At 43.7% G+C, this 20,854-nt stretch overlaps 1 protein-coding gene across 2 annotated transcripts in view; it reads right to left on the reverse strand.

The window, feature by feature from the left end:
* Positions 1-20,363, reverse strand: part of znrf3 (zinc and ring finger 3) — a 247,536-nt gene extending 227,173 nt beyond the window's left edge. For both annotated transcript variants that reach the window (XM_063034302.1, XM_063034301.1), the window contains exon 1: positions 19,858-20,363. In XM_063034302.1, the coding sequence (XP_062890372.1) occupies positions 19,858-20,067 (210 nt within the window). In that variant the 5' untranslated portion in view covers positions 20,068-20,363. The remainder of the gene's footprint in view (positions 1-19,857) is intronic.
* Positions 20,364-20,854: the final 491 nt, after the last annotated feature.

The following is a 20,854-nucleotide window of genomic DNA, read 5'->3' on the forward strand; positions in this document are numbered from 1 at the left end:
CCCCCCATCCCCCCCCAAGACTAGCTGATGATGGGATCCCAAACTCCTGGATCAAACTCCAGGCATGCTAACTGATTGACCCTCATGCCTCCTGCTCACAAGGACATCCAAACCTAGGAAACGCCAACTAAGACATCATGAACATGGGTGTGGTCAGAAAGTGAAATGTGACAGGGACAACCCATAGAGGATTACCAGGATACATACAAAGTCCATCTTGAGATCCAGCATTGGGCATAGTTAAACATCTTTGCAAAGGTTTATTACATAGCAAATCCCAGATCAAGCATTACAGGAGATTATCACCAAAATGACTTATTGTAACAGCTACACACAGAGAGTGGTGAATCTCTGGAATTCTCTGCCACAGGAAACAGTTGAGGCCAGTTCATTGGCTATATTTAAGAGGAAGTTAGACGTGGCCCTTGTGCCTAAAGGGATCAGGGGGTATGGAGAGAAGGCAGGTACAGGGTTCTGAGTTGGATGATCAGCCATTATCATACTGAATGGCGGTGCAGGCTCGAAGGGCCAAATGGCCTACTCCTGCACCTATTTTCTACGTTTCTATGTTTCTACCATTTAAAACCATCTGTGAACAACATACAGTGAATCAACCAAAGCCATCGTGGTTAGGCAGGTCCACAATTATTTTAATTGCCATCTCACTCACATAGCCAAGGGAAAGATAAATGATTAATCAGGTTGATCATACAGATGCTGCCTATTACATGCCCAGACTGTCAGCCTTTCGGTTTCCTTCAGCAATGTTTCTCAATTTAGAAATTAATTGTTGGCCCATCTCATTGAGCAAACTGCAGCTTTAACCCTCTGAGAGCTAAAGGACGCTTGTCAAGGATTCACAGAGCTACTGATCAGTTCCAGTGGTGTCACGCAAGGTGCCAACACACACAAAATGCTGAAGGAGCTCAGCAGGTCAGACAGGGAAATGAACAGTCGAAGATTTGGCCTGCGGCCTTTCTTCAGAATCCTGTGCTGCTCGAGATCCCCAGCAAATGCAGAACCTCCCGTGTCTCTGCTAGGCAAATGGCAGAACAAGTATCATTTGCGCCACTGATGGGAAACAGAAATTAAAGACTCAAACCATACCCTCCAAAATGCTTATCACCGATGTAACATTTCTAACTGCAGCCAAGCCTATTGCCGAGAAAACATACAAACATTAAACTGGAAACACAAGGAATTCTGCAGAGCTGGAAATTCAAGCAACACACATCAAAGTTGCTGGTGAACACAGCAGGCCAGGCAGCACGAAGGGTCTCGGCCCGAAACGTCAACTGTACCTCCTCCTATAGATGCTGCCTGGCCTGCTGCGTTCACCAGCAACTTTGATGTGTGTTGCAAATATTAAACTAGCATCGCTGCCTGACAGACAGCAGATTTGTGATTAGGTGACGTGGGCACCATAACAACTTCTGCCTAAAATGTCCGAGCACTCACTTCAAAGATGCCATACATTTTGTGAAGCCATTGTCATAGGTATAAGAATGCAAAAGTCGAGGCAGCTGTGCTTAAAGTAAGGTTTAAAGTAAACCTTCCTCTCTCACGCACACACTCTCACGAACACTGCACGATTGCAATACCAATGACATTTCAGAACTGTGAATTAGTTAGCCATTAAAATGCATTCAAATTACTGTTACTGACAATAGTGACTAAACTTCAAAGTCCTTTAAATTCCTTTACATTAACATATCAGAGGGTCTCTGCCTTGGGCCACCACGTAAGTGCCATCGCAAAAAAGGCACAACAAAGCATCTTAGAAGTTTATACAAGTTTGGCATGTCATCTATGTGTTTGACAAATTTCTACAGATGCACTGTGGACAGTATTCTGACTGGTATGGAAACCCCAATGCCCATGAATGGAAAAGCCTGCAAAAAAGAGGTGGACACAGCCCGGTTCATCACAGGCAAAGCCTTCCCCACCATTGAGCACACCTACAGGGAGCACTGTCACAGGAAAGCAGCATCCAGGCCATGCTGTCTGCCATTGGAAAGGAGGTACAGGAGCCGAACTCCCACACCACCAGGTGGAGGAACAGGGCTCCTGAACCATCGTGATAACTTCACTGAGCACAACACTGAAATGACAATCTATACTCACTTTGAAGAACCCTACAACTCATGTTCTCAGTATTATCTATTTACTACATTTTTATCTGCACATTGGTTGTGTGTCATTAATTCTATTGTATTTCTTTGTTTCACTGTGAATACCCGCAAGAAAATTAATCACTAGTATAAAGTGACGTATACATACATTGACTATAAATTTACTTTGACCTTTGAACTGAGGCATTTTCTGAGTAAGCTTCAACAGGGTGCAATTAAACTGGTGATGCACTTTTTGAATGGGCCTTTTGGAAACCATTTATTAAATTATACAAAAAAATGATTTAACACTCATCTATAATCTTGCAATTATTTTCATTATAAGGTAAAGCTGTCATTACATACTGTAAGTCAGCATCAGCTTTTGAACTTCTTTAATAGTCATGCAGCCCTCAGCTGTTCAATACCTAACATCTTCCAGCTTTGACGAGGGTTACATTAACCCTGTTTCTGTGTCCACTGATGCAGCCTGACTTCTTGAGTGTTTCTCATAATTGTCTCATAATTTCTTAATGGAAAAGTCCCTTTATTCAATCTGATAGACCATGTCATGTATCTAACCCAAGCGGAAGTTACTACACCTATCTCAATGCCCACAATTGAGAACATTTACCATAAGTACTGCCTGGGCAGGGCGAAAAGCATTATCAAGGATGCATCTCATCCTAACCATGGACTTTTTACTCTCCTCCCATCCGGTAGGCGCTACAGGAGCCTCCGCTCCCGCACCAGCAGGCACAGGAAGAGCTTCTTCCCTGAGGCTGTGACTCCGCTGAACCTCACATCACAGCGCCAAGCAGTATTGCACCCATATTGTTCTGTCTCAGTACTTTTATATTTGTGTGCTGTAGCACTTACTTTTTATTCGCAGTTATTTTGTAAATAACACTATTCTTTTGCACTTCTGGTTAGATGCTAATTGCATTTCATTGGCTTTGTTGAAGAACGACAATAAAGTTGAATCTAACCTAATCTAAAACTAGCAGCTACAATGTGCAAATAGCATCTGCTGTCATCTGAGAAGAACCAGAGGTGACAGCAAATTAAAATTCGCACTCTCCCCACTAAAATGAGCCATTTAGCATTATCGTTACACTGAACATGCAGAAAACACCAAATGCATTACTACCCCTGCACTTCATTTCACTGGAGTGCATAATTGGCAGACTCAGAAATTAATGTCTATGGAAGAATTTGAGAGACAGAACAATGTGAGGGACCCGGAGGCTCGAGTGTTTCAGTATAATCAAGGCAGAGATCAACGGGAGCAACACACAAAATGCTGGAGGAACTCAATCTGGTCTGGCAGCACCTACGGAAAGGAATGAACAGTCGATGTTTCAGGCCGAGACTCTTCATCAGGACAGCAAGGGAAGGGTGAAGAATGCAGAATATGATGGTGGAACTAGGGGAAGGAGTACAAGTTGGCAGGTGACTGGAGAGTCCAGGTGAGTGGGAAGGTGGGTGGGTAGGGGAAAATTCTAAGAAAATAAAGTAATATAAACTTAAACAAAAAAAAAGAGATGAGAAAAAATTATTCTCTGGCTGGATATTAAGTCTTTGGGAAACTCCACTGCAGTGGACTGTAGATGCTCAGTCACTGAGAATATACAAGGTAGGATTAAAGCAGGAAAGTGGTTCAGGCAAGAGGGACTGAATGCGCTAATGCTGTTTCTACTTCTAATGCTATATGTCTTGTTTAAACTGGTTATCTGCCCCGGACTGGTATTAACCTCGATACAGTGTAGTGTGACACCAAAGCTATGGTCCCAGTCGAAACCCTGTTCTCCCTGGCATTATAATGTTCAGGGTTTAAATCAAGTCTTGACCCCTGAAATGCAAGGTCGCTGAAACCAGACGTTCATCCTGACGTGATAACCACAATGTTTTCTATTAATGCAGTTTCCACGACCTTAATCTGCAGAAAGGAGGGACGCAATGATAACATCCAGTCCAGGTGGACTCCATAAACAAACGACGCTAAGTCACAAGCTTAGCTGTTTCTAAAAATATGCTTTCTTAAACATAAATATATCCAACAATTTTTGCAGAAGGTATAAATAAGAATCAAGTAGAATGGCGACTTCTCATCACATTTGAGGGACATTAGCTTCCGGACGAATCGGTCACTTGCTGGGCAGGGTTTTTTCAAAAGCAGGCTGCCTCCACAGTGCTTGGTGAACCAAATACACTGACCCCCACCCCCCACCCCACGACGAGCGAAATTCGGTGCTCACTGCCTTAAAGCTGGCCAACTGAGATTGTACCAATGCAGAGTCTCCGATCACACCACAGGGCAGCCGGCTTCATCCAGCTTTTAAAACAAAGCCCATGCACAGAATCTGGATGGAAAATCCACATCTCTGATCCATCGCCAAGCAGCACCCACTTTCACCGTTATCACTGGCCTAGGCAGAGTGGACATGGAGAGGACGTTTCCAACAATGGGGGAGTCTAGGACCAGAGGGCACAGTCTCAGAACAGAAGGACGTTCCTTCAGAACAGAGATGAAGAGAAATTCCTTTAGGTGGTGAATCTGTGGCATTGTGGAAGTCAAGTCATCGGGCATATTTCAAGCAGAGGTTGATCAGCTCCTGATTAGCAAGAATGTCAAAGGTTTCTGGGAGAAGGCAGGAGGACTGGGTTGAGAGAGATAATAAGTCAGCCATGGTGGAATGGCAGGGCAGACTTGATGGGCTGAATGGCCTAATTCTGCTTCTATGTCTTCTGATTTTATGGTCAGTCCCACACATACAAATGTATTTCTGATAAAGTCACAATGAAGTAACAACAGCAGAGTGACAAGCTTCTTGGCCAGTGGTGGAATCGGGTGTAGAGTGGGTTCCTGAGTTTTTCTACATTTCTGGGGATTCGGGAGATTATAAAATGTCTTCAGTCTGACTGGGCACTTGGAGTGAAGAGACCGGGCTGTGTCATAAAGGAAAGGAGGCTGCCAAATCCTCTCCATCACTCACTTGGATTATGCCCAGAAGCAAAAGAGTCAGGATCAAGGAATTTCTCAAACTTTCAGTTCTACTCAGTCCAACTGTGCACAGTCAGACTGAAAACTGTAAGAGGAGAAGCACTGCATGAGGTTTGCAACTTTCTTTCCTTCCCTCCGCCAACAAACAAAAAAAATTCTGGTCTGCAAGAGACAGTCTTTCCCCTGTTACTGGAGACGTCCTACCAGAAACACCATTCACTTCGAAAGGAAGCTCCTGGCCCTCTTAACTCTTTGCAGCGAAGAGTTCCTCAGCAAAGGGATGGGTTGCATTTTGCTTGCCGAGACAGAAATCTTAACTCAGCTGAAAGCTTCTCAGCAAAAAGAAATAACCTGCTAGAGAGGGTCCACCTTCACTTCACTTTCCAAAGTGATCACCTTACAGAGGCACCAGCTTCGTCTGGTGCAGAACACGTAGTCGCTGCACACTTAAGACTTTGCACCAAGGTAAAGCTGGTATCATTTACACTCCAGGTACGGCCAAGATAAGGATCAAAGCCGTTCCATTTACACTACAAACACAGTCCAACAGCAGGAGATAAAGCTAACTGCTGAACAGGCTGCATGAAAGCATGGCCAACTGGAGCAACAGGCAGACAACAAAAGCTGCCCTAATGTAATAAAATAGCCCCAGGCCCCTTTGCAGGAGCAGCCACCAAACAAACTCTGACAATAGACAGCAGGACAGGTGATCAGAAACTTCCTCTAAGGAGGAAGATTTCAGAATAGTCTTAAAATGGTTGAGAGGGAAATCCTAGAACCTACTACTGGGGGGGCGGGGGGGGGGGGTTCTCCAGAAAGAGCACTCGATTTCAGTAAGAACAAGGGAGTACTTTTGCAGAAGGAACAGAGATTTTGCTTCCTTTGCACCCCTTCCCTCTCCTTGAAGACGAAGTAGGTCAGGGGATTGTTGCAGAGAGGGATGTGGTGGGTAAGAGATCTACATGCAACACACATCAAAGTTGCTGGTGAACGCAGCAGGCCAGGCAGCATCTCTAGGAAGAAGTACAGTTGACGTTTCAGGCCGAGACCTTGCGTCAGGACTAAAAAGATCTACATCCCTATTCTCCTGAAATATGCACCGGGAGCAGTCTGAGGTTGGAGAGGCAACACCTAATATTCCATCATGACGTGAGCATTGGAATTCCTTTAACTTCCATTAATTTCTCCCCGCTCCGCCCTTTTCCCTCCCCCATTCTAGCTCCCTCTGGTGCCCCTCCTCCTTCCCTTTCTCCCATAGTCCACTCTCCTCTCCTATCAGATTCCTCCTTCGTCAGCCCTTTTCCACCGATCACCTACCTCCCAGCCTCTCACTTCGTCCCCTCTCCCACCCACCCACCCACCTTCCTCCTCCCATGGCTTACCACCCGCCAGCTGGTACCCCTTCCCTTCCCATCAACCTTCTTATCCTAGCTTCTTCGCCCTTCCTTTCCAGCCCCGTTCAAGGGTCTCGACCCAGACCACTGCACACATGCTGCCTAACCTGCTGAGTTCCTCCAGTACCTTCTGTGTGTTACCAGGGCTATTCTACTGACGGATTGCTAACATTTCCACAGTAATGCTGGTGGCGGGTGGAAGTCAGTACCCCGCCAGCACTGAACAGCCGAGCATACTCTGGCAGTGTTCCTATGGGAACTGTGGTTTCCTACATCAGTTACCCTGGAGAGCACGATGACAGTGAACACACCTGAAGCAGAATATCAATGCCAGATAATGTACCTCTGGAAGTCCATAAGTAAGTTGGGCATTTAATAAACACACAGGTGCAAAAATACATAGTACGTGGCAGGGAAATGAATCATTTGGTGTGTGGCATTACTTTTTCTTCGAAGAGAAAGTTCTATTGAACAAACTGTGGTCAGTGAGATCAATTACTGGACAAGTTACAGCAAACATGTAGTTTCTGTACACAAGTTTAATTGGGACCTGTGCCCACTTTCCTTAAGTGTTTCCCTTGACAGACACTTAAAAATGCATGACCATGCCTCCAGCTGTAACCTGCTACCTCGAACCATAAACTTCAGCAATATTTTGTTGCCTCAGCTTAAAAAGTATTCAACTCATGCACCGAGAACTGAGCTGCTAACCTTAGCTTCAAGTAGAATGTTCTAGTGAGAAAACGGGGTGAAGGGTAGGTAACAGGGATGCAGAGAAAGAAAGGGACTGGGTATAGATGACTTACTCTTGGGTTGGGTGGCTGGGACTACTGTCCTGCTTTAGCAACCCCTTGTGCCTTGGGATTGAGGATAACTCACTTCCATTTGGTTCCTAGGTAGATGATGAGGCCAACATGGAAATCACAGTTGTAGAGCTCCCCAGAACAGGAACAGGCTCTTCGGCCCATCTAGTCCATGCCAAACTAATAGCCTGCCTTAACTATAATCGCAGACACTTCTCTCGGTAGTCCAGGACACTGTGGGTGGTGGGAAATCTGTGAAGTGCTCTACCTCTTCCACCCCTTTTGCAAGGGCCTGGGTGCTTCCGAAGAAGGAACTGGACGTTCTCAACACCATCCTACAGCTGCCATCTCCACCTTGAGCAGGAACTCCCTTCCTCACACATTAACACCCACCCCAATTCTCCGATCACGAGCTAACATGATGGCTAATTAACCTATTAACCTGAACGTCTTTGGGGTGTGGGAGGAAACCGGCGGTCCCAGGGAAAACTATACAGAGAACTTGCCAACTCCACACAGACAGTACAGCCCCTCCACCATGCCACCCTCCTCAGCAGCTTCATAGTTTTTAAGGAATTTTTTAACTGGATAGTTTATTTGACGTAGGTGCTGTGAGACATTGGCCAGAAACAGGTTCCCACCAATGGAGCTGCTGAATCTGACAGACCGGATCTATGAGGAGGTCAGAGAAAAATGGGATTCCGTGGCATAGCATGAATTAGCTCAGAGAGCAAACCCATGATCTGAGCTTTAAAACTCAAAACAAAATCAGTTTTAAAAAGCATTTTGCATTAAGTCAGAACTGCAAAGATATAAACTTACTAACTTTTGCTTAGTGAAATATTTTAATTACAAGCAGCTGAACATAAATTCCCCTCCACTGGCAAATGTATAAACCAACTTCACTGTAGATAAATTAGATTAACACTTGTAATTACTGTAAAGCTTCTCTGATGTGCTTTTAAGAAGTCTCTCCAGTGACTATAAGCTACCAAAGCTATGAGGATCCCCTGAGATTCACTGCCTAGACCTTAATTTCTGCTCTTACTCACCAGGTCCTGCAGCTACTTGATGAGACAGTGGGCGTGGGCATCACAGTAGTGTAGAGGTTAGCGTGTTGCTATAGCAGCCCAGGGCGTTTCGGACATTGCAGTTCAATTTTGGCACCATCGGTAAGGAGTCTGTGTCTTCCATGGCCCCCCCCCCCCCCCAGGGAATGTGTGGGTTTTCTTTGGGTGCTCCAGTTTCCTCCCACAGTCCAAAGATGTATCAGGTAGGCTATGTGGTCATTGTAAATCATCCCGTGACTAGGTTGGGGTTAATTGTGTGCTGCTGGGGAGGTATGGCTCGAAGGGCCTACTCTGTGCTAGCTCTCTAAATAAATTAAGAAATTAAATAAACGATTCTCTCCCTGACCTCAGACCACTCACATCACATCACAAACCCTGCCACAAGGGTGTGTATATGGACTTCATCTGCAGTTGATATGAAACCCAGTAATGAAGGCTTTCACAGTGAAATGAGCTCAGTATATTGGCCAATACTTTACCCCACTGGTTTATCAGGACCAGAGGTGACGGTGGAAAAACAATTACAGCAGAGCAGACATCTCCACACCGTCTACCTCATTGCCTGAACTATCCCTGTAAGTTGTGAATTTATATCAAGCACTTTATCACTCCTGTGAGAGGCAAGAGATTTCTCACAGGCACTTCCCAACCTCTTGACAGCTCAGCCATTCAAACAGCTGGATCTCCTACCTTCCTTACTCCGGAAGTCATTGCCGGCATTGTTTATGGTATTGTTCGGGCTGAAGTCATTGCCAAGGAAGTGCAGGTTCAAGGCCTTTATTGAATGAGGCTCTGCAGAATTGCATTGACTGAAGACTCATTATGTGAGAATACAGGCAATATTATTTGGTAGTATCTAATGTCAGAAGGAGCATGAGGAACGGCCATCACCACGAAAATGAGGTAAGAAGATATGAAACTGTTTTACTTAGGGTACAATTCCAAAGTGCACACTTTAAACACCCAAAGATGTATATGAGATGGCTCCTTTTTTCCATCTGACATTGTCAGAGACAGCAGCATTGCCAGAAATTCTTAAGTCCCAAGGGCCTGAAAGATGAGGAAGACCTTCAAAGCTCTGGTAAAGTCCCTTTCAGGACCTCCAGTGAAGCACAACCCAGATCGAAGTCCTGCAAGTGAACTGAGCAATGCCAGCAATTAGTGGTCCATTCACTACCATGGACCCAAATCCAACAGCACTGTGGTTCTGGTCACAACAAATGGTCATCTCCAGAGGACTGATTTGCAATCTATGGTCTGTCTGTCTGTCTGTCTGTCTGTCTGTCTGAGGAGAACGTTTCCTCCAGTACTCCATAAAAAGAATCTGTTACATTCCCCTGCTCAATACGTCATGCATCACTTAATGTCCCACACTGTCTGGTACTTAATGTTGTTGGATTTGAATCTAAATTGTCATTTCTGCAGTTTAACTTGCTTGTTTACATGTTTTATCATCTGCTTGTCTGTAAATGTTGGGTGGATTTTCAGTAATTTGTGGTATAGCAGGTTCTGTATTTTTGTGGCCTGTCTTTCTCCAGCCTGTCTCACACCACAAATTGAACTGCTTTATAAGCTGTTCTCAACAGAAGAACTTGGATTCAATAAGTTCTTGATTAGTAAGGGTGTCAAAAATTATGGGGAGAAAGCATGAGAATGTGGTTGAAAGGGATAATAAATCATCTACGATCAAATGGCAGAGCAAACTCAATGGGCTAAATGGCCTAATTCTGCTCCTACGTCGTAAAGTCTTACCAAATTTTCTTATATGTTTAATTTGGGGTGGTTTTCAACAGAGGCTGCGCATCCCGTATCCAAAATGCTTGGGTCCAGAAGTGTTTTGGATTACGATTTTTTTCGGATTTTGGAATATTTGCCTCCTATATAGTGAGATAGCTTGGGGATGGGACTCAAGTCTAAACACAAAATCTATACAGCTTATACATATACCCTGATGGTAGTTTTATATAATATTTTAATGATTTTCAGCATGAAACAATAATGTGTACTTAAACTATCAGAAGGGTAAGCTATCACTACCTCAGCCACAGCTGTCATCCTGTCCAGCTTCTCCGCAGTGAGCACAATCCGCTGGTACAAAATGTTTGTGAAACCTATCAGAAAAGATATCCCCGGTAATCTATGCCCTTTTGTTAACATAATACTGGACTGGTAAGGTATTCACTCCTTTAAAACAGCGAGGATGCAGGCTTTTGCCTGCCACAGCAAATTTATACTCATAAGCGCTTGCTGCATTAGCACATCCCAGCAGATTTATTCTGTCCTTGGCATCCTTAATTCCTGTAAAAGCTTTCTCATCATCTGTAGTCAGTGTCTTCCTGGGGCAATAACAGCAAAACATTGATGTCTCATCAGCATTGTAGACATGTTCTGGTATTAGCTTTTCATCAGCAATGATCTTGCCAACCCATCAATGAATTTCTCTGCTGTTTCGTAACCAACAGGTGCTTTAACACCACAAATTTAATGCCGTGCCTTTGCTTAAACTTCTGCAACCAACCTGCTGAATATTCACAATTACCTTCAATTTTCAGTTCATCGTGATAGCTCTTTGCTTATTTCATGATCAGCAGACCATTTAGTAGCATATCTTCAATCCGACACTGGTGAATCCACTCTTTCAATACACAATCCAGATCTTCATTTTTTGCTTGATGCAATGTTTTCCAATTTTTTTTTTAATTTAGTTCTGTTCATTACATTCAGCATAGAACTTTTAACAGTTTTCCCTCTGTTTCTTCAGGTCATAAATGATGGTCACTCCATCGTCATACTCCTGTGTCAGATGCTTCACAGTTACACAGCTGTCAAGTTTTTCCAATAACTTAACTTTCTGTGTTATAGATAAACATAAGCGCCTCCTTTTTTTCTTTTCACTATTACCCACAGGGGTAACTGCAGCCCTTTTTGACATTTACACTGAACAGAGCAAAACAGAGTAATCACTGTGAGTGATGCACGAAGGTCTGGCTATGATAACTGGGCAAAACAAACTGGAGCCAACAGGGCCCCATTCACGGTATGTGAGGTCACCTCTCAGAACTGTCTGTGATGCGCAGAAACCTGCGCATCGCCTGAGAATGATCCCAGCATCTTGTGGAATTTTCCATTTGTGACGTCATTTCAGCACTCAAAAAAGATTTCAGATTTCGGAGGTTTTCAGATTTTGGATGGTGGGGGCTCAACATGTAAAAGCACGACCACGAGTTTTGTCATTCATTGTCTTCTCTCTTCGTTTCTTTCTTTATTCTTACGGTAGAGTGAGATAATTACTGATAAAACTTTAAGAATATCCAATAAAATTGCTATAACCACTAGATTTAAACCTCATTCTTGACTTCCAAAGAATCCTCTGGACAGTATCATCTTCAGATCCAATAATGAGGAAGATGAGTGATCCATCCGCACGGTGAAGGGAACAATGAAGCAACACTCGCCAGTCCAGGATGGTTGTCCATGACTCACCATCTTGCATTGGTTCCTGGGAAGTACGGGGGTACGTCCTCACTCCACCTCTGGGCATTCCCTACCCTTGGAACATTGCAGGCACGCGAGTTTGGAAGAACAATGGAAGAAACAGTCTCTTAAGGAATGGTGTGAATCATGCGTTCAGCAGAAATGTTTACAAGTGGGTAACAGAGTGGGAATGCTTCCACTGCCCAGTCATGGCGGATTGTGAAAGTTCAGCCGAGGGAGATGTTGGAAAAACTGGGAGTCAGAAATGAAGCTGTGAAGAGAGGAGTTGGAAGTCAAAAGGTTCACGTGGATCAATCAGTATCACCCAAGATCAGTGAAAGGATTGAAATAGTTTAGTTGAATTTATAATTGCATATGTAAATACTTGGGCAAATGCATTAACTTTATATGTGTACACTGCAAATGGTTTGCATGGGGTTACTGTCTTTCTAAAAGGGAAGTAGAATTGGTAAGTGTAAAGGTATTTCTCGGACAGATTGCACAATACAGTATATGATCTGACACGTAGGTAGCTGTGCCAGACAGACTCTGCCATTAAGGCGAGTTACTGGCTTCAAGTATCTTCTCTTTGTAATTTCTGCATCATCACCAGTACTTAGAGCAATAGAAAGAAACACATAGCCAATACATTTACCATCCATACCCCAATGGGACAGCACATTAACAGCTGTGCTATTAAGAAAGGGAGTAATTTAAAAGAAAACCTTATCACACTGGAGACTCCTATTATGGTGAAATGAAAGGGGCGCCTCCACAGAGGCAATATAAATAGTCTTTCTTTAAAGTGACAAAATGCTTAACCAATAGGTGCAGAGAACAGCGCGCGGAGCCGATCGCGCTGTAGCCAGAGATCTAGAGAAGGACCTTATCTCAACCAGAAGCAACCTTCTGCTTTTGCCTCTCCTCCTTCTGAAATTAAAAGTCCCCTTGTTAGTGCAATGGTGCCAACCAACAGAAATTATACTAGGGTGCATTTGCTGAATACTCAAATGTGCATGACTGCGCACTTCTCTCTCTCCCTTTCACACACACACACACACACACACACACACTCACACACACTCACACACACACACTCACTCTACAGGAATTCACTATTCACTCCTTCGTCATTACACATGACCAATCGCCCGGCTACAACCACTTCCTTACAATTTTTTTCCAATCTCCAAAAAATATCATACATTTAAACTTCAGTGATACATAAAAAAGCCTTTAATTATCATTGAAAACTTTTATTAGTAATGGAAAAGTTAGGAACGACTGAGCAGTTGGCAAAAATGACATGGCATATTCCTCAAAACCTTCTGGAACACATCCCTCCTTAATGGACAGCACTGTAATCTCCAGATCCTGGCCAACTAGCTCAAATGCAAATCTCTCTTGGGGCTTCCAGGATATTCCCTCACTGTTTTTTCTACATGCTCCAGCCACTGAAGTGTGAGAAAGATCATACAAACTGACTTCTTTTGTCGGGATGAGAAGCCACCAGGATGTTAACAGAATAAGTTCATAAGAATTAGAGACATACAACCATAGTTCTTTTCACTTCAGCACTTCTGGTAAAGAAACACAGACAAAAAAGAATGATTTGGAGCTGCCTATAAATATTTAGAAGTGCATCAAAGCGGCCCCGGTTAAGTTAAAATGTTGTCACACTGGCACAGCTCGCCTCCAGCGGTACGAGTTCCCACACGCAAACCTTAGCAGCATGAATTACAATCAAAACAGTAAAATGTCAAACTGCACCCTATTTATTGGAAGTGTCACTTAAAAAAAGCAGCAGACTTTTCTCCCGCAAAAGTAAGTGTTGAAGATTGTGTGGTTCAATGCCCAGTATGCGCTGGTAGTGATCGTAAGCACATAACAAGGGAACAAACTTATCTGTGCAGACAGTGTCACACCATGGCAAAGTCAACAGTAGTAATATGGACTACTGATTAAAACCGCTACTTGAAGCAGACCGCATGTGAAGGTAAGGCAGTATACAGTATTAACAAACAAAGGAGCTGCAATTCCCAACATATGAACAGCTACCCTGTACGGTCCCATCCCTCATGCCCAAATAATTACCTTAGCATACGCATGGAAACTGGACAGCACATTTCCTTTCCTATCTGCATTTATGTAGAGTCTTTATTGATTTTGCACTGTCAGCAGGACGGTATAATGGTATAACATGCAGTTAAGGCAAGATTTGGGGATACAGATGTGTTGCCCAACAATATCCACGTACAAAGAGTATCACGTCCAACCTGAAGACCCTTTCTTGCCAAAAGTCCAGAAATACGCATGTTGCAGTAGTCATTGAATAGTTCCTTTAGTTAATAGGTTTTCATTGCATGGCTCACACTTCGATGAACTTGTTCTGAACTGTGTGCAATTCTTATTGCAAAGATGCAGCAATAAAGTAATGCAGATAATCCAAATAAGCACAGGCCCTTATCATACAAGGACTGTTTCTTATTTTGTTTAGAGATACAGCACAGAACAGGCCCTTCTGGCCTGTACTGCACAGCAACCCAACTATTAAAGCCTAGCCTAAGCACAGGACAATTTACATGACCAATTAACCTGCCAACTGGTATGTCTGTGGATCATAGCAAGACTGTATTTCCCTACCGATTGCATTGTGGAGAAGAGCTCGTAGACTCAACCAACTGCTTAAACAAAGAGGTTAACTCATTGAAAACAATGATAGAGGAGTTTCACAGGGGAAATGGGAGTCATAGAAATGTACAGCACTGAAACAGGCAGATGTGGAGAATATTCTCCTCACCTTTAGCAAAAGAACCAAAGAAAATGTGCTTCATGCAAAAAGACAGGGTTGAGGTAGAATATCATCCATCTCCTCATTTAATGACCATTACTCACTAAGTGGTACCACTACTCTTTATGTTCAGTTCAAACTCCTAAACTGACCATAAGCTTTTTAATTCATCATTTTCACTACTCCATTTTGCTGGAACGGAGTTGAAAGGTATCTTAGGAACTTCAAATTCTTACCCAAGCACATATACAAAGGCTATACAACTAACACCAAATGGGAATTTATAGGGGTAAGTTTGACCATTTACTTATTGTTCCTGAGACCGGTCTCTCTGCTGGCTCAGGTGATCAACTCACCATAAGTGAAACATTGAACTATACACATCACTATATCATCTGAATGGGAATGGGAGGGGTGAAACAGTTTGCTAGGTTGTTGCTCATGACTGGGGCATTTGAAAGGACCACCTGGTTGAGGAACCAAGAGCTTCAGGGTATCTGCATTATATCACAAGGTTGTGTCTTCAGAAGGGGGATGATATTGAATGCAAAGAGTCCCAATGGACTTGTAACATATAACTCCCCTTATGTAAACATATGTTACACTGAAGTAACCAAAGCTATTGAATTTCAAAATACAACTTGTTTTATTACAATGTTATCATAGTTAAAAAGCCCCAAAGCTCTTGGCATAAAACAAAAAGATGTAGTACTACAAATTTAGTTAGTATATTTTGAGACTTGTCTTAAAGGAGAATGATAGGTTTATACGGATGTAGACACGGCCCAATGGTGGAGTGAAGAAGAAGAGGTTACAAGACTGTTGGCAAGAATGAAAGGAACTCAATGAGGTTTGGGTTGGAGAACTGTACAGAGGTAAGGAATGACAAATCATGGGGGAGATTGAGCTGAAATTTGAAGAGACAGAGACAGCCAGTTAGAATGACAGACTTTTTTTTTACACTTCTTGTTAATTGAAACTAAAGAATACCTCCTTCAGAGGCAAAAATAAAACAACCAGAGCAGAGCAATAATATCAAAAAAAAGTTGACTGCAATTAATATAAGGGATATTATCTGCAGCTTTAATCCACTTGGAGTTCAATGGGATTTCTACCGGATGGCACCTTTAATTCTGCAACAATTTCCAACATAATATTAACAAAACCGTCCTGAAATTCATGAGCTCGTTGTAACCTGACACTTCTCTCTGGGCAACCATGAATGCAATATCTTTGGCTGCGGGGAAGTTTCTACTGAAAGCATAACAGTAGATAGAGAGAGAAAAAAAAAACTTTGAAAGGTGCGCAATGAAAAGTAGGAGATTGCGCGCCACAACAGCAGCCCTCTCCCAACTCCCGCTGCCCCCTCCACCATCCCAACCCACCTTCCCAATACCCTCTTAATCGCAATTTCCCGATTACTAGTAATAAAACCACACGCGCTTTCACCCCCCTCCCACACACACAAATTACTGCGTCTTTTGTTGTCTAAAGGAAGCAAATGTTTTGGACAGAGATGCAATTCACTAACCAATAAAGGCAGCTGAAGGTAGAGATAACCAAAAGAGTTTTTTTCGGAGTTTCAAAGAAAAATAACGAGCAAGTCGAAAGAGTTTGGTCTGCGCATAAACGTAGCCATTGTAAGAGTATAATCGGTGAGCACCCAGCTTCATCAGCACTGCGCCGCCGTTTACGAGATCACATTTCCCGCATGTCTCCGCACAACAGGTTGCGTCGACCCCATTGAATTCCCTCACAGCGGGAAGCCCGCGGCACAGTGTTGCAGAGTCACCCCATCTTTCCCCATCAGAAATTATTCTGAAGGATCAGCTTTCACAAGTTAGACCCTAAACCCCCTGCGTGATTGAATAAATTAGGACGGTACATATTATGCTGAGACACCACCATACTGGATGGTTCTTGACATTGAAAAATGTCCCTTTACTTAAATACACAGATCTATCGATTCAAAACTGAAGTCTGAAACCCTCTTAAGGTCAAGCTGTGTCTAAATTAGAGTCTCCAACCTGAAACCTGTCTCCGTTCCTCTCTCCATAGATGCTGCCCGGCCTGCTGGGTATTTCAACAGTCTGATTTATTCTACTTGAGCTCTCCAGTGTTGCTAGTTCTATTTTAACTTTCAAACAAATTGAACGTGCCACTGTAGGAATTGGAGACTTGAGGATTTTGTGGGTGATGGCCGGCTTTGGAGGCAGAACAAACGCTCAAAGACCCACAGGAACTCAACGGGTCCGGCGGCATTTAGGAATGTGAAAGAATAGTCGACTTTTCGAGCTGAGACCTTGAACCGAAACAACTGCGTGCCTGGCGCGTTTTGATTTAGGAGGCAGGTTGGTTTGGCAGAAAGATACTGGTTTTCGAAAGTAAGCGGGATTTATTCTTCACCTGTGCCAAACCTACAGAGGAAGAACCGATTTGGAACATTGTTGCAATCCTATTTGATGCACTTTGGGTCAGTTATGAATCAAAAGTCATAGATAGAGGCAAGAGAGACTGCAGAACGTGGACTCCGAAGCAACAGTGTGCCTGATGTACTCAGCTGATGGATCAGCATCCGTAGGAACAAATGAATTAATTGTCCACTTCTCAATTCCGCTCTCCCCATACATACCGACTCGCTGTGCCTCATCGGGCTGAGTGTTTGTTCCCTCTATCTATGAAAGCAATTGATGCGGTTCTCGTTAAAATATTTCATTGGACTGCGCATTGATGATAATAACATCCTTTAAGTAATCAAAAATATAGACAAGAGGATCCACATGGAACAACGAATAAGCAACTTAGGCTGAGAGAACTCCCTGTGCTCAGTTTTGGGAGGAAGAGAGAAATCACAGTGATTCCGACCATCGGGAACCTAGATGGAAATCACACCAGGTCAACCCAAGGAAATTCAGGGTCGCCAAATTCAGATATAAACGACAAATTCACCTTATGAGCAGAACAAGCTTGGCAGGAGTATTATTCGCCTAGATGAAATCCATAATGTTTAGGACACAGACAGCACACTGATCTTGAAAATACCTTAGCCTCTTAGTCCCTGTACTTCACGTAGCGCACGATTTGCAGTTAACAATTCAAGTTTTATCTAACAGGGTTTTGAAATAGACGCCCACTCTCTCCCGACACTGCCATTTCACCCAGCCAAACTTCCGGGAAGCTACATTTCTTTACAATTTTCTATTACAACCCTTCGTCGATTGCTAAGAATCAAAGATTGTTGTTTATTAATCCTCCTGTAAAATCACCAGCTACCGAAGCGGAGAGCGACTCAGCGCAAGCTTTGTGTGTGTGTGTGTGTGTGTGTGTGTGTGTGTGTGGAAATCTTCCTTTGATGTTTGAATTAGGATTGCTTTGATGTTCGTCTAGACTAGACAAACCGGATTTAACTGCTGGCTTTGAAGGGAAAGGCAGTTTCAACGTCGCTAAGACAGTTATTAAATCGTAGCCAGAAGGGGGGAAACGTCCCAACTCGTGTCACACGTATTTCTAAACAAAATCGAACCCTGGTCTTCAGCTGCGGGGTACTTCTGGATTTCAGGCCAATTTCCCTGATTTGGTGGGATCAGTCTCCCCCAGATCTGTCATCTCGCCCTCTGAACCCACCAACCTTCAGTGCCCCTCTCCTTCACTTTATATATTGTCCGTAAATAAACAGATCGCTTGCTGCACGGAGATTTGACTAACTTTTAAAAGACGAGGTAATGGGAAGCGACATTAATATAACTAAAATACTTTGATACATTAGAGACTGCTTGAAAATATTCTAACCTCCACAACATTGGAATGGTTTGAGGGTAACTTCAGTCCCAAACTCTTCAGTTCCCCAGTATTTCTCGCCAGTTAATGAAAAGCGATATTGACGGAATTTGATGCAATTTGAAGTAACACTAAATCGGGGCAAGTTTCTATCTGATCAGTTGGAGGGTCTCTCTCTCTCTCTTTCTCTCCCACTCTCTGCAGCTGTAACAATACATAAACAACAGTTTTCTTTCCCCCCAATCTCAGAGAGGATTGAGTTACAAAGAAACTAACAGGAGGCACCTCCACTAGGGGAATGCATTGTCTCTCTCTCACACACACACACACACACACACACACACACACACACACACACACACACACACACACACAGGTTGCTTTGATCAAGCGAGGAACTTCGAAGCACAACACCTAGCTGTTCTGGAGACATCGGGCTATCAAAACATTTCCAAGACCGCTGCGTGAGAGGCAACTTATAACAACCCCTCGGACCGCTCTCATACCCTGGATTGCACAGGGAGTTATTATCCATCGCTGAATTAAAACTAAACCCCGGCTCAGAAAGAGGCACGGAGCGAAACAGAATACTATTAAAGACCGAACTAATGCTTTTTTTTTCTATAACAAATAAACCCAGTATAATGGTTAAGTGGCTCTGTTAGTAGTTGCCATGGTAATCTGGTGCGGTGAATTAATAAAAACAAGGTCACATTCCCAATCAGTGCAACTCTTTTAAGAGGATTTTTTTTTCACAAGACCCAGATGCACTGACACCCTACAGGGTGGCGAATGCTGGTGTGTGACTGGGCGTTTATTTCCGTCGAACGATCAGCTTTTAAAAAAAATTAAAATCTAAACACCGGAAAACAGAAAATGTGAATAGATTACTCACAGGGGTCTCGGGAGCATATATTGGTATCACTCAACGCGCGCTCTCTCCCCACGTGTATCTGAAGCCACGGACCCGTTCAGTAAAGGGCCTCCGCACACGGCATTTCATATAACGACACGCACGCACAGTTGCAAATGTAATCGGCAGCAATTAAATATCAGTAAATCACAAGGCATTTCATCTGCACTCACAACACAGCCCGGGACGAAACAACTCCAAAGCATTTTTTTTTTGCCCAGATGCTTAAAGGAAAATTTCCGAACAAACTTTGCAGCTCGAACCCACAGAAGTTTAAACATCAAGTCGGTTTAGACAAGGCATGGACAAGGACTATTGACAGCGGGATCAATAGCTGGCCGTACACCACCAGCGATAAGCGATGTGGTTATGCATTTGAACCCACGTTCACGCTGCTCCACCAGAGGCCAAAACCGGAGCCATCTTGTTGAGTGAATAACCACTCTGCAAAACTTATAAAACATTTTTATAGTGTGCCCGCAGCGCTACCGAGCCAGGATGTCGATGCTTTATATTTTACCTGCACAATCTCTCCCTCCGCGCTGATCGTGGCTCCTGCCCGAGAGAATCGGCCTTGCAAGTCCGTTGTAAAAGTTGTATATTCACCATTGGGACTGGACTCGAAAAGCACTACTTCCACAAAGGCAGTCTCCTTGGCACAAACGGACACCAAACTTGCTACCGCCACTACCAAGAGCACAAACACCAACTTAGCTTCCCTTAACATCATCTTGCCGGTTGTACTGGCGCTGATCGGGACATAATTTCTGATTAATCCTGGCTTGCGCGAGGCTTGATGTTTCTCTCTTTCGTTGACAAATGTCTAGAAGAAGCAAACTTTGATCTGTTTCTTCTGAAGTGGAAGTAAACCCCCCCAAAAATAAAGCAAAGACCACTTGGTGACTGGCGCGATCCTTGTCTGGGCACTGTGTCGATTTCACTGGCGCAGCCTTGTCAATTACATGATTCTGCTCGCCTCTGCTCCGCTCGCTCGCTTCTCTCCTTCCACGGCTCCACAAGGCGGCACCCGGCTTTGATCCAGCACGTGATCCATGTAGGGTTATCCCCACCCACCAATCTCTCTGACCTCTTTACTTTTCTACACGGCGAAAAAAAAACAACGACCTGGGCGTTTTTTTTTGTTTAAAATTATAAAAAGCGGAGCTTCGTTTTTCCCGAATCCAGGCGCTCTTCACATCCACTCCACCAGGATGGCCGACCCCTATTTGCAACCCTCCATCCGGCTTTCCAAGAACCGCCGCTGCTGAAATGCGAGGGTAGATTTTACATGCAAGGATAGAAATTCCGCTGCACGCTCTCCGGAGCTTTGCGAATGTGTTGAAAGTTAGCACACCTGTAAAACAGACCTCCCGATCGCAGGTTTTTACGATTTCTTAATAAAAATCAGTTTTGAAAAGCGGTAAATCAAATTCGGCAGTAACTCTCAAAGGGTCTGCCACCGGTGAAAGGGAACACTCCTCCCCATCCCGCCGCACAACCGTGAGTAAAGAGTAGCG

The sequence above is a fragment of the Mobula hypostoma genome, chromosome 27, assembly GCF_963921235.1.
Source record: "Mobula hypostoma chromosome 27, sMobHyp1.1, whole genome shotgun sequence".
Taxonomy (NCBI): domain Eukaryota; kingdom Metazoa; phylum Chordata; class Chondrichthyes; order Myliobatiformes; family Myliobatidae; genus Mobula; species Mobula hypostoma.